The sequence below is a fragment of the Plectropomus leopardus genome, chromosome 19 (genome assembly GCF_026936395.1).
Source record: "Plectropomus leopardus strain MGB_pleo_1.0 chromosome 19, ASM2693639v1, whole genome shotgun sequence".
Taxonomy (NCBI): domain Eukaryota; kingdom Metazoa; phylum Chordata; class Actinopteri; order Perciformes; family Serranidae; genus Plectropomus; species Plectropomus leopardus.
Genome location: NC_142194.1, coordinates 3,378,853 through 3,392,437, shown reverse-complemented (window position 1 = coordinate 3,392,437; position 13,585 = coordinate 3,378,853). Strand labels below are relative to the sequence as shown.

The following is a 13,585-nucleotide window of genomic DNA, read 5'->3' as shown; positions in this document are numbered from 1 at the left end:
TGTGTTGTCTTGTTTGTGTGTCTGGACAGGCAGGAAAAAAGGTAAACAAACAGAGATCTTTGAAAACTTTTCAGTGGTTTCTTCTCTTTCTACATTTCTCTTTCTGGGTGCAGATGTGTTTGGATCTGTGTTTTAGCTGCTTAGGAGGAGATGGAGGGTAATTAGTGACAGCGCACCATTGCATCTTGCAGGTTAAGGAGCTGAAATTACTGCATTCACCCAAGTGCCAGAGGCAATAAAAACTAGTCTCGATTGACCCGGGTGTAAATGCCGATTGTGCATTAAAAAGCCAGACGTAAGCGGGTGTTAGCAGGTTTTTTGTGCCGTGGGGATGAGACTAGGGACTGAATTGCAGTTTAAGCTGAATCTTGATAATCTGGTCCCAATGAGTCAGTTCAAAAATCTAGTAAAACACTGACTGATTTAACTTATTTTATATACAGTGACTGATACAGTACATTTGAAATTGTTTCATGTTTTTAATATGAACTCAGGTATCTCTTGAATTAAGATCTCCATCTCAATAGAAATTACCTGATTAAATGAAGTATATGTATATATATAATTTTGCTAACACAGGCGTAATGTCTTTGTATGTTTTAGTGCCTCTCCTGGCAGAAATGGACTTCAAAATAAATCAGTCTGCAGTGTAGAGGAAGAATTACACCTAACCAGCACATTTCATGTATTTTGTAAAAAGAATCCATTGCAGCAACATGCTATAAATCCCTGTAATGCTGATTAAAAAGGTTCCTCCTCCTCGTCTCTGTGATCCAGAATCAATCGTCCCATGTGTCCCTCTGCTGAACATGCTGCCTCCACTAATAAGAAAACAACACGGAGCTTTAACCTAAAAATCTGATCCACGTTAAACAATCATTTCGCCACACTGTAACATTTTAGATCTCCATTCATCAGCGGCGTTGTGTTTGGCCGCTGTCCTCTGTAAAGACCATTTAATCCTCCGCACACATGTTTTAAGACTAAATGTTTTCCTTTTCTGCCGATTGTGACCGCAGGTTTCCTTTGTTCATCTGTCTCATTTATTTTCAGCGACTCAGCCTGAAACAAAACACTAAATCAATATCCCGTGTAAGCTGCACGCGCTGGTTAAGCCCCCGGTTGGAGCTACAACACGGTCCGTGATGAGATGTTCATTCATCATCCAGCGGCGGTAACTAAAGGCCAGCAGTCAGCTGATGTCACATCCATGTGCTACTGGAGGAAGAGCTTGTAAAGTAATGATTGTTCTGTGATGAGACGCTGGACTCAAACAGCAGATTAGGATTCAAGCTGAGGAGCCACCCGGCTGCTGTGATTAAACCTAAAGATCTGACATAATCCTCGCTGTCATGATGAAAAAGGTCAAGTGATAATAAAATTATCTTTATGAGACATCCGGCATTATTTCACAGGTTTTCGGGAAAGCCAAAGGGGTATTGATCGGAGCTTTGAGAGGATAATGTGTTAATTAATTTATACTTTTCTGTATAAAGCCGCCCTGTCTGAGATAAAACCTTTAAAGGACCTAACATCTATTTGCTCAATCAGTTTTGTAATAAAACTGATGAGGTCACACACTGACGAGAGAGATTTTCTACCAAAGTCTGACAGTGGCTTTGAGGTTTTTGGGAAAAAGACTAAATTCAGCAATTCATCAATAACAATGTGACAGCAGCTGTCGATTTGTTCACTGACAATCGAATCTGATCGTCCACACCTGTTGGATTGTTAATGGAGGTGTCATAATTCTTCTAATCCATAATTTAATTAGTATTTTAATTTTAAGGTCCCGATTCAATTCAATTTGAAATTTAAATTAGGCCTGTCAGCGTTAACATGTTAATTTTCACCAGGCAACATTCCCGTCTTTAAGGGGCTGTTTTTGCTGCACGGGGCTGAGTTTTAAAGCTACAGTGGCATTTACACCGCCTTAAGGGGGGGAACGTCACGCCGTTATGCCGCCTCGCTGTTCTGTATATTGCGTCCAATTGCTGGCTGTGTTCATGCATATGGCATAACATTTGGCAAGACTGTGTATTTTTGTTTAATCTTTGAATTTCCTGCTCAGCTCCTACAATAAGTCTAAAATGCACTGTGGAAACTAAATTGTTAAATTCAGACTGTTAAGGTCAAAAAATGGTTGAAACCCATTTAAACTGCAATTTTTGATCCCACAGCCATCAAAGTGTGAAAACATGCATTATATTATATCTGGGCTTTGCCTTGGAATTTGCAATTTTTACTATTTTCCACCTGATGATATATTTATATATTTTTTAACCATACTTGGCATATTAAGAAAATACATGCTATTTCCACTTGGTGCACTGTCACAATCAATGTTGCTGCAAATCTCTGACATATCCCAGGCCATCATCATTAAAAAAAGCTGCTTGGCAAATAGTATACTGAAAATAATTATTTTCTTGTGGGTTGTTTTGGATTTTTTTCATCTAAAAACATAGTGGCATCATGACAAAAAACTGACATTTAAAGGGTTAAAATCCTGAAAATTAATAAATATTATATATTTTTGATTTGGAGTGATGTTGGTTAAAAATAAACTCAATGAGTAGAAAATTATATTAACGTATGATGTTTCTTAAAGCTTGATTCTGAGAAGCAGAGTGACACGAGTGTGTGTAATATTAAAGCGGGCCCTAAGGGTGTGTATTTTATTTTGAAATATGTCTTTAAATATTGTTTTAAGAAGCAGCATGACTCCGTTGGTCCGCCGCTCTGGTCCAGACTAAAAAAACTCAACAACTACTGGATGGACTGTTATAAAACTTGGTACAAATTTCCCTGTCTCTCTTTTATGATGAACGGTAATAACTTTGGTGATCTCTTTCACGTAAGTTTATTCTTGATTTAAGAGCGGATCCACGGTACGAGCCTGAAGCTTCACGGCCTGTTCTGTAACATCTGTTTCACGTCTGTTATATGTTCTGTTTGTTTAGTGTAAAAAACTAAACTATGAAATAATTGTTTGCATTAGTGTGCTTGTTAGTGCGAGGACACATCTGGAGAGATTGTGCAAAGACGGGAGGAGGGACGGTTACAGATAAGGGAGTTTTGGAAGAGGGAAAAAAGACTGATGTATGAATCTTTTTCTTTCCGTTTCTCTAGCTTGTGCAAGTGTGGCAAATGATACATTTTCATCCCCAAAAACAGGAATTATGTAACAAAAACATGTCACAAACTAGAATTACCACCTGGCGGTTCTCTGCCTCCACGCACCCGTCAATTTGCACTCAGTTTAAATCTGTGAAATCATAAATGCGTCACACACATCTTCCCCCCCGACAGAGCAGATTTATACATCAGCACTGTTTCAAGATTACTGTCACCAATTCGGAAAGTGACCGAATGTCTCGTCTGTCCCTGAGATTTGATGTAATGACCAGAAAACATTATGTCATAGCAAAGTTGACTGTTAACCTTTGATATAAAATGTCATCACATCATCATTTCATCCTTTTAGACATTTGTGTAAAATTCTGTCATAATTAGTGTAGGAAGGTGGCCTGAGGTGACCCTGACCTTTTACCTTTAGACCACTAAAATCTAGTCAGTTCATTCTTGAGTCCCAGTGGATGTTTTTGCCAAATATGAAAACATTCCCTCAAGGCATTCTTGAGATATTGCGTTCATGAGAATGAGACGGATGCAAGAAAACAGTGACCTTGGCCTTTGACCTATGACCTGCCAAATTCTAATCAGTTTAACTGTGATGTTCAAGTAAACATTTGTGCTAAATTTGAAAAAGTTCCCTCAAGGAGTTTTTGAGATTTCGCCTTCACAACAATGAGAAAGATGAGGTCACATTGACCTTGACCTTTGACCACCAAAATCTAATCAATTCATCCTAACGTTCATGTCGACGTTTCTGCCAAATTTGAAATAATCCCCTTAAGGTTAAAGAAGAAATCTCTGAAGGTGTTCTTGAGAGTTAGAGTTTACAAGAATGAGACAAATGAGGTCACAGTGACCTTGACCTTTGACCTATGACCACTAAAATCTTATCAGTTCATCCTTGAGTCCAAGTGGACGTTTGTGCCAAATTTGCAGATGTAATGCTTTTGGCCATGGGGACATTTCATGAAAAACAGCAATACCTTGCAAAATACTACTACTAGACACAATAATACTACTTTGGGGTAACGGAGTAATTTTTGATTTAATTTTTTTTTTTTATACCTGGTGTTTTATTTGTTAAATTGACTAATATTTATCCTTGCAAATTTTTATTTTATTTTATTTTTTCTATATTGTTTCAATTTTGCTGTGAAGCACTGCATGTTTGTATGGAAGGTGCTATATAAATAAATAAAGTTGATGAGAATAATGAGACTACTAATACTAATATAAATAATAATATCACACATTAAAGGCAGCATTTCCACATCCATGCATATTCATATTTCTGTGCTATTCTGAGAGGGTTTCACTCCGTATTTCTCTGCGTGACCAAATTAAGGCTGACACTGTCATAAAGAGTAGAGAGTGATGTCATTTACACATGACAAGTCTTAATTGTGCCCTAAATATAAGTGCTCCGGGCTTTATCACTCAATTCCCTCTAATAACACACAGCAACAGCCACCAAAAGAGAGAGTGGGAGCGCCTGAAGACGGGTAATATAAAAAAGTGTTTGAAGCAGGGCGAGCACAAAATGTTTGATCAATAGACGGACTTGAATCAGCTTACCTCGCTGTTCAGGAAGCAGTAAAACACCGACACAAAGAAGCCCTGTGTGGAGAGGAGGAGGGAGATAAACAGGGACAGGGACAAAACATCATCAAAAAAAGGAGGGCATTCAAAACATCAACGCCCTGATCCCGTTTTAATCGCATGCACAGCCGCTTATCACACACGATTCATTCATTCATTCAATCATCTCCAGAGAGGGACAATTCTGCGGTTCACTCACTACAATTACTGTCTCTGTACACAAATACGGCCACACAAAAAGATGATATTATCGCTTTGTCCCTGGGAGCTTTTAGGGATGTCAGCATTTGTTTGGGGGATGAGTCGTACCTGGAAGGACTCCAAAAAAGAGTTGAAATATATGAAGACGATTTGAGAGATTTCGTCTTCGCCTGGGTTCACGAAGAACAGCATGTAGGTGATTCCCAGGAGAGGAAGCAGCACCAGCGTCGCCTTCACAGCTTTCCTGCACCGAAATCAGACAACCATGACAGAGAGACGTTTGTCTACAGGCACGACTGGTTTCTGCAGCACCTGTACCACCTTCACCTGACTCCACAGATCAAATACAAAACATGAATAATTTTAAGAGTGCACATACAGGAGCATCAGCTTCTTTATGGATCTTTGTGTCTGTTTTGTATATTAATTGTCAATTTATTTACAGGTTTAGTTTATATGTATGAGTTGTTGGGTGATAGTTTTATCATTTTTATAGTTTTATTCATTTTTATTTATTCCCTTTGTACCAGTAGTTGTATTTAAATTTCATTGTGCAGCTGTTCAATGACAATAAAGGCATTTAATTTCATTTAAGTTCAATTCAATTCTATGAAGTGCATGTAGATACAGCAGCCAGTAGTTTCTCAAATCCTTGCTACTTTTTTGCTATATTTTTCGATTTTTTCGACTCCATGGCCCCTTCTGCTGAAGCAGGAGTTTTCAACAACAGAGAAACACTCATCAACATCGGGAAAGGTTGAGCAGACCGCGAGAGGATCTCCACCAACGACATACGCCGAGCGGCCAGTACGACCAGAGGGGAGAAATGAAACCGAAAGCACCGGACAAAGAGAGGGAGGAGAGCCGGCATCAGGGCGAGGCTGACCCGACTTGGACCGAGAGCTGTTCCTCTACCGAGCCTTCTTCTGGTTAATGTCCGCTCACAGGAGAGTAAAGTGGATGAGATGTGATTGAGGTTCATTAAGAGAATCAGAGACTGCTCTGCACACATCTTCACTGAGACATGGTTAACCCCTAACATCCTGGATCAAGCTGGTGCACTGGATGGGCGGACCTTGTTCAGAGCTGACAGGACACAAGACTCTGATGCAAATTCAAAAAATACACTGCAGGAATTGAATGATGCCATTAGCAGCAACATGCCCAAAGCAATCGGATTTAATTTTCATAGTAGCTGCTGATTTTAATCAATTTATCCTTCAACGCCAAAGATGTAGCAGGATCAAGGACAAATGTTATTTCGTTTTTTTTTAAACTTTGTTTAAAAAAATGACTAATAAATATACCTTCTGCCTTCTAAAAGTTTATTCTCCTGCAGGTTACACGCTAATATTTACCTGTACTGGATTGTCTCTGACGTGGTGGAGGCTCGCAGTTTGGTCATCAGGATTCTCACAATGTTGAACAGGAAAATGAAGTTGATCTGTTAGGAAAATCAGATACAGTGATGAATGTGAGACTCTTTTTTTCAGTTACGAAAGGCTGTTTGGTAGGAGAACTAGAGATTTGTACGGGCGATCTTCGCAGTTCAAATCACAAAAAAACATAAAGGGAGATGGACTTTTGAAACGCAGTTTGAATGGTAAGAATCCGTTCAGCCACTGTGGAGATATTAATGTCTAAAACTGCCTCTCTTGCCTGCAAATTGGATGGCGTACATTTCAAAGAATCAGCATCAGTCGGCTATAAACTGCAGGTGATTTGAACATATTAACCTACATGGAAACACGCATTAAACATGTGACCACGGGCAAAAACATTGCTGAGAACATAAAACCCTTTGAGAGGTCTCCTTAATGAGTCATATTAAGAGGATATGAAGCTGGGGAACATAGATCTGCTCCCTGGCAGCCGGAGGGAAGAAAGATCAATGAAACTGCATCATGGTAGTTAATACATGGACATGTTCAGTATGTAGAAAAACAAACTGGAAACCTGTAAAATTAACCACATGTTGTGTCGACTTGCTAACTGACACAAACTCCAGAGATATTTGCTTTCTTGCTTAAATCCTATAAAATGAAGAAAACTCCGTCCGTCCGTCTAAATCCATTTTTCACCCCCATGTGTTGCTCAGTCATTATGAAATTACACATTGGCCTTGAGAATTACCATAGTTAGAGTCTGACAAAGTCCTTTGTCTCATTCACTTACTGCCCATGCTTGTTTATATAAAAATACCATAGACCACGTTCCGCGTTCACGCTTTTACGTGTGTCTGTGTGGGCGCCATATTGGGGAGGTCAAGTAAGTAAACAAATACATGTAAATTGAAAGATGCAGATTTTACTACTAAACTTCCCGTGACTCACTTAAATTTGAACTAATTTTCATGAAATTTCTTCCGTTATAAACATCAGCAAATGAACGTGGTTACTTTCTTTTTTTTAATATTGGGTTGTGTTGTTTATGTGCTAACTAGGTAGCTAACTGACGGTCTTCTGATTTCCCGTTTTGAATGATTGTTACAGTCTACCCCCGTCTGCTGGTATGGAGGGGAATCTCTTCTCACGCAGGTGCAGAAGATATGTGCTGGTGACGGTCGGTTTGTGTATTTCTGTGCAACTTTTTGGCACAACAACTTAAGGCGACGCGAGGCGATGCATCAAGGGGCTTCCTTCACTGCTAATTCTCAGATGTGGGCTCGGTGTGTTTTTTGTGGACATGGGGCTTTAGCTTCTGTTTTCTTGTTGTTTTGTTTAAGCCAAATTATAACTTATCTGTTACTATAATTTGTTTGGTGGCATTATTACATGCACTTATCAGCAGTGGTGGACTCTGGTTATCTGAGGAGCATGGGAAAAAAACAAAAAGGGCAAAAACAGGCAGAAAGTTTTCTAGCATGTGGAGCAGCTTATATGGCGCTGCGTCATGTTCTCTCCACTGAAGGACGCCCTGGAGAGCACTTTTCATGTTTTATCTTCCATCAGGGCATCCAAGAGGGCACTTTATCAGGGTTTTTTAAAACACTGGTCGAAGTTGTTTTTCTCATTCTTTATTCAAGTTCTATTTTTCTTTCTTTTCTCTCCTTTGTTTTACACCTTATTAATTTTGTTTTCTGTTTACTGATATTGTATTTTTCTGTCCTACTTTAATTGGTTGTCTCCGTGTTAAATGTTTCACATTAGGAGGGCCACTCGACAAGCCACTTATGTTTTTTTTTAACTTCCAAACCATTGTGTACAGCATTAATTGTGTTTCTTGTCATTGATTTATATGTTATTTTGTAATTATGTGCAATTAAATACATTTTTAAAAAGCCATTGTTGGTTTTCATCTGTTTTGGGGATTTGCTGACAATATGAAAAACATAAAATATGTCAGCCTCATCCTTTATTAATGCTAAACACAGTTTCTTTGTTATCTTAAGTATTTCTTGGGATGAATTTTCCCACAACATGATGAATGACAAAATCAGTAGCTCATGCAATAGGTGTGAATGATGTAACCCGGGAGCAAAAATAGCTGCAGGAATAGTTTCCAGGGCCGGCTGACCTGACCTTGGCCCGAACAGATGCATGGCAATCTTTCAAGAACCCTCCGTTCCACCGGTGCTCACCGAGCCCCTGCATTACAGCTTACGTTAACATTTTTAATAACATCCTGTATTCATCCCTTATAGCGGTGCATCATTTTATTGCTGACATTTGAAGCCACCGATGGTGAAAAAGGCATGTAAAGTTCAGAGCCGCAGCAGCCAGACAGGAGATACCACAAATATTCTGGTGACCTGACGATGATCCTGCAGGATCAAGAGCTCGGCACACAAATAAAAAGCCTTAGAGAAGCTGCCATTGTAAGCAAAACATTTTCGGTGAAAGTAGCAGAGAGATATTGAAGGAGGCAGATGTGTGCTTTAGGGACGAGTTGAACAGGAGAGGCAGAAACACAAGTGCCTCTTGGAGAGATGACTTTTTCAACTACAGAGAGAGAAGATAAGAGAACGGGCTGTTTCTGATGAGGACGGGAAGGTCAGTCCACCACTCGAGCCCCAGCAGAGAGAGACGAGTCCAGACTAAGCAGAGAGACAGTTAAATCACCACAGCGGGGGGAGACAGCGCTCAGAGAAACAATGCTCAGAAAGCGAGGACGTGCATGTGGACCACAACTGAGGACAGCACTTAAAAAGTTTCCTCCAGTGAAAGACGCAGTACAAATAAAGTCCTGCATTCAAAATAAAATTAAAAGGTTTATGCATCAAAGTACTAAAAGTGAAAGTATGCATCGTGCAGAATGACCTGTTTTAGAGTGACATTTATTGGTATTTTATTTATAATATACTGGTTCCTAGTGACTATTGTCACTCTACTGCACATACACATAGCTGTACTATAAACGCTCTCACACACACACATACATATTTATTAGGGCTGTCAAAATAATGCATACTTTTTTTTAATTGTTGCTGTTATTTGGGTTTTTGTTTGGTTTTGGTTTGCCTTTTCATTTTCTGGTATACCATATGTGCTGCCATAACTATTTTATTTATGTGTAATATCTTTTATAATTAAAAACACTGTTTAAAAAAAGAAAAAAAAAGTACTTTCCACTCCTGGAAGACTGTGGCCAGTATTTCTTAGGCGCAGCCAGGAGGGAGTTACTGTAGTCCAGACGAGAGATGACTAAATCTTGTTCAAGGAGTGGCTCAGTCCCCAGACAATCTGCAAAATCTGCAGGATCATTCAGCATGAGCCCTGCTGGAGGGCTGGTCGTCTGCTTCACATGGACTGTTTGCAGGGTGAAGAAGAGTCACAATAACATCGCTGTGCTCCTGCAGGTGCTTCATGTTATATTGTCTCACTAATTTAAAGTTCAGCTGCTGGATGCTGACAGAGAGTGACAACACACACATTCAGAACAGTTAACACCCGCAAAAATAATGAAATGAAAGCATGAAAATGTCCCCTCAGGGTATGGAAATAACCAGAGATCATTCCTAATAAGTTCAAACAAGACTCAACTTGGATTTCACTGTTGTTTTCCAAAAGGATTCCCCATATTTCTCCCAAGGTGCCGAGCTGCAGAGATTTAAACGTTACGCTCGGTGGGTAAAGTGTCAGAGCTTCACATTTATCACCACTAACGTGAAAAATGTGTTGCGGTTTCCAACATTTTACGCCTGTCAGCCATTTAAAAGACATAATAAAGACTAATTGTATCGGCGGATTTTATGTAAAATACTGCAGGATGTAAAGAAAAAAAGACTCACCACTAAGACAAGAATCATGGGACCCTGGTAGATGTAGTCTGTGTAGACGCCGGCGCGCTTCCCAAACCAGCACCTGAAACCAAAACACAGATCATGTTTACTCCACAGCTAGATGTAATTATATTGTCACTCATCGTTCTTCATAAAGAATTCCCCTCCAAGTTCGGGACTTTTTGTCAGGAGTTTAAACACATTAATTACAGAGCATTCGGGATGAGTCTTTGAAACACAAACCTCTTTAGATACCACACTGTACAAAAGTATCCTGTACTATCGAGTTGTTTCTGTTCATATTTGAGTCTTATTTTCTTGAAACAAATAAAAACTGACCAGTATAATTAGGCTTTCTAAGGAAAGTGATTCTATGATTAGTGCCTCTATCTTGAAATGAGAGGAATGGGTTGACAGACAAGGTGCTGACACTTTGCGCCCCAAAGCTTCACTGTCAGGCGAGTGAGAGAGAAACCGTGTGATTCACTGCTTCACCGTAAAGTGGTGAGAGACCATCCACTTCATAGATGAGGGCGAGATGGGATCCCACCAATTTCAGCGGGTCAGGTGAGAGAGACACTGCGCGCCACGGAGCTTCAGTGTTACGTGAGAGCGAGCCAAGTGTGCCTCCAGAAACATACAATGCTAACATTTTCTACTGGCAGCTGAGCTGAGATTTGTGGGTTATTTTGACAGTAAGAAAAATATTTAAAACAATACCAACCTCATTCATTTAATAACACTTTAAGGACTTTAATTAGATATTTTTCAGTGCTTTTAAAAAATCCATTTCCACCTGTCTAATAGGTGCAAGAAGAGACCACTTTATATCAATCAAGCCCTAAGCACTCGCTGGCCACAGGGGTAATGTGTAATTAAGAATATTGTACAATGCAAATGTGATTACAGCAGGTTATTAATAGACATTCATCTCCTTAATGCAATATAGTTTGACTTTGCCCGTGTCCTTCAGTTACGGGGCTCAGTTTCTTTGAATATATGAAAGGAGTCATAACAAAAGGCTTACTTCTCATTGTCGTAGTACAGCTTCCCGATCGCCCATGCCACAATGATAGGGAACGGTATACCTGTGAGGGGGGAAAAGGAAAAATGATTTCTTTCATCTTTCACTGCTACTCAGATCATAAAATATCGCCCGGGGGGGATTTCACACTGCAATATGAAATCCTTGTCTTTTTTTCTTCCACCAGCGCCTGCCAAGCTCTGTCAGATCCGATTGTTGCTTATGTGCCGTGATCCACAGATGTGAGCCAAGACGTGTCACCATCTCGACGTTTCTTTGTGAATGAGTGAAAAGCCGGACTCTGGCTGACGGTAATGCAGAGTGATCGTCTGATTTACTGACTTATAGAGAGTAGAATAGAGAGCAGACAAACAGCCGTTACTTGACCACGAAGACCTCGCCAGACGCCACGTATGTAAGTCCCTGGAAACGTTTCACTTCATTAACAAAACAGTTTTCATCAGTTTTAATGTTACAGGGTTCATTTTTACCAATAAATGTCCAGGATTTCTCCATGACTTTGTAACGAATGTTAAAGACCATACATTTTCTGACAGACCATCGATGCTCCTTAATAGTTCTTCATTTCTATATAACAGCTTTTTAAAAAATATATTATTTTAAAAAAATAAAGAATTCCGAACAGGATTAGAATTGAATATTTGATTAAAACTGAGGGATTGTTCTTTATTTTTGAGGGAGGAGGGTTGGTGCAAAAAGAGGAAGACATGTCAAGCTTAGGGGCCCGTGGGTTTGGTGGGCATTTTTTATTTAAAAAATTGTTGCCACTTTTTTTCTTGAAACATTTTTTTGTTGATTTTTTTTTCTCCTTGAAATAATTTGTTGATTTAAAAAACAAAACAAAAAAAGCGTCAAGCATCTTTTTCCCTAAATAAATGGTGATTTTTGAAGGACAGAATGGGGCTTTTTCCCCTTCTTTTTTCAACTGTGAAGACAAAATTTGGGGAATTTCTTTTTCTTTGAAAACATGCCTTCCAAACCCACGTTTTCTTCAAAAATCACCAAAATGACACCATTTTTCAGAGCCAGAAACTGGAAAAAGATAAATTATTGTTGAGTTATGAAATTCTTCGAACAAATGTGTTATTAAATGACTTTTTTAATGACTTTTCTATAACAGGGTAAAGCTAGTCTTCTAGACTTTTCCAGGCCTGGAAATTGTTGTTGCAATTGTTGCAAATTGTTGTCTGCAAATTCCACGAGTTTATCAAGTCTTTCATGATCATACGAACTCTGATTAAAAACCTAAAAGGAAAAACTTCTCTCACAAGCCCCAGATTACTTAAAAAATGTAATTTGTCTTGTCTTTTTTCTCTTGTCCATCCCCCTCTGCTTTAATGTTCATCTGCTCTTGCGGCTCGAGTGAAAGCGAAGTGAAGCAAATAAAATTTGATCTTATTTATGTTTTCACGGCACTCCTGAAATGTGCTGCCATCTCCCCCTTCACACGGAGGCTTCACGCTGCCCTGGGGGAAAATGTAATCCAGATGGCACAATACACCTAATCTCAGCCGCACAGTTGAGTTTGACAGTGTGAAACTGGGTGTTAGTGAACTCCACACCAATACGTTTCCCAGCTGTCACGCCAAATCCTGGTATCTCCATCAAGTTAACGGCTCCCATTGTTGAAAGAATCTGTGCCTGACCTTCGGTTTGTTCTGTTAAAGTGAAAAGAAACCAAACTGACTGCAGCTAAACAAATTGTTCAACAGTTTGAGACTGCGGCTTGCTGAGAGTTTAAGGAGAAAATTGGTACCATTCTCAAAGAGAGAGGTATCAATTTTCTCATCAAGTTGTCAGATTAAATTGTATCAGACCTTTATTTAATTCTGTTGAAAGGTGACCTCTATACACAGGGACAATATTTTTGTATCAGGAGTGCTCTGGTTTTCGTTAATAGTTCATGTAGCATTGATGCACGGCGGTGTGGAGAGGCTGCAGAGCACCTCAGCTGAAATCTCAGAGCTCTGCAGCTGTTGAACTACGGAAAGTTAGCTTTATATTCGCCTTTTTAAAGCCTCTGGAGACGTGGCTGGAAATAGAAAGAATGCACATCAAAGTTGAGTGTCTCATTAAGTGTGCATAAAAATCTAAATGTTCCCAACTATTAGAAAATTGAGTTGATAATAGCTCATTTTGAGGGTAATAGCATTTCTCGCCAGACTGTGATGTCAGGTGTGCAGCAGTGAGCGTACGTACACCAGCCGATGCAGATGAACATCCACTTGCGCAGCTTGTCGGTGGAGTAGGTGAGGACGATGGCGGTGTGGAGGTAGCAGCCCTCGCCAAACATCCAGAAGAAGTTTGTGGAGTGGAAATAGTTGAAGGAGGCCGTGACGAGGCGGCACCAGACCTACAAAATTAATCCTTCTGTTAAATAT

The 13,585-nt window shown here is 39.6% G+C and overlaps 1 protein-coding gene across 1 annotated transcript in view; it reads right to left on the bottom strand.

Moving 5' to 3' along the window:
- Positions 1–13,585, bottom strand: part of LOC121958681 (corticotropin-releasing hormone receptor 1-like) — a 74,732-nt gene that overhangs the window by 4,873 nt on the left and 56,274 nt on the right. Inside the window, exons 8-13 of the mRNA XM_042507768.2 lie at positions 13,404–13,557; positions 11,187–11,247; positions 10,169–10,241; positions 6,297–6,382; positions 5,047–5,182; positions 4,714–4,755 (exon numbers count right to left, since the gene is read on the bottom strand). Coding sequence (XP_042363702.1) covers positions 4,714–4,755; positions 5,047–5,182; positions 6,297–6,382; positions 10,169–10,241; positions 11,187–11,247; positions 13,404–13,557 — 552 coding nt within the window. The remainder of the gene's footprint in view (positions 1–4,713; positions 4,756–5,046; positions 5,183–6,296; positions 6,383–10,168; positions 10,242–11,186; positions 11,248–13,403; positions 13,558–13,585) is intronic.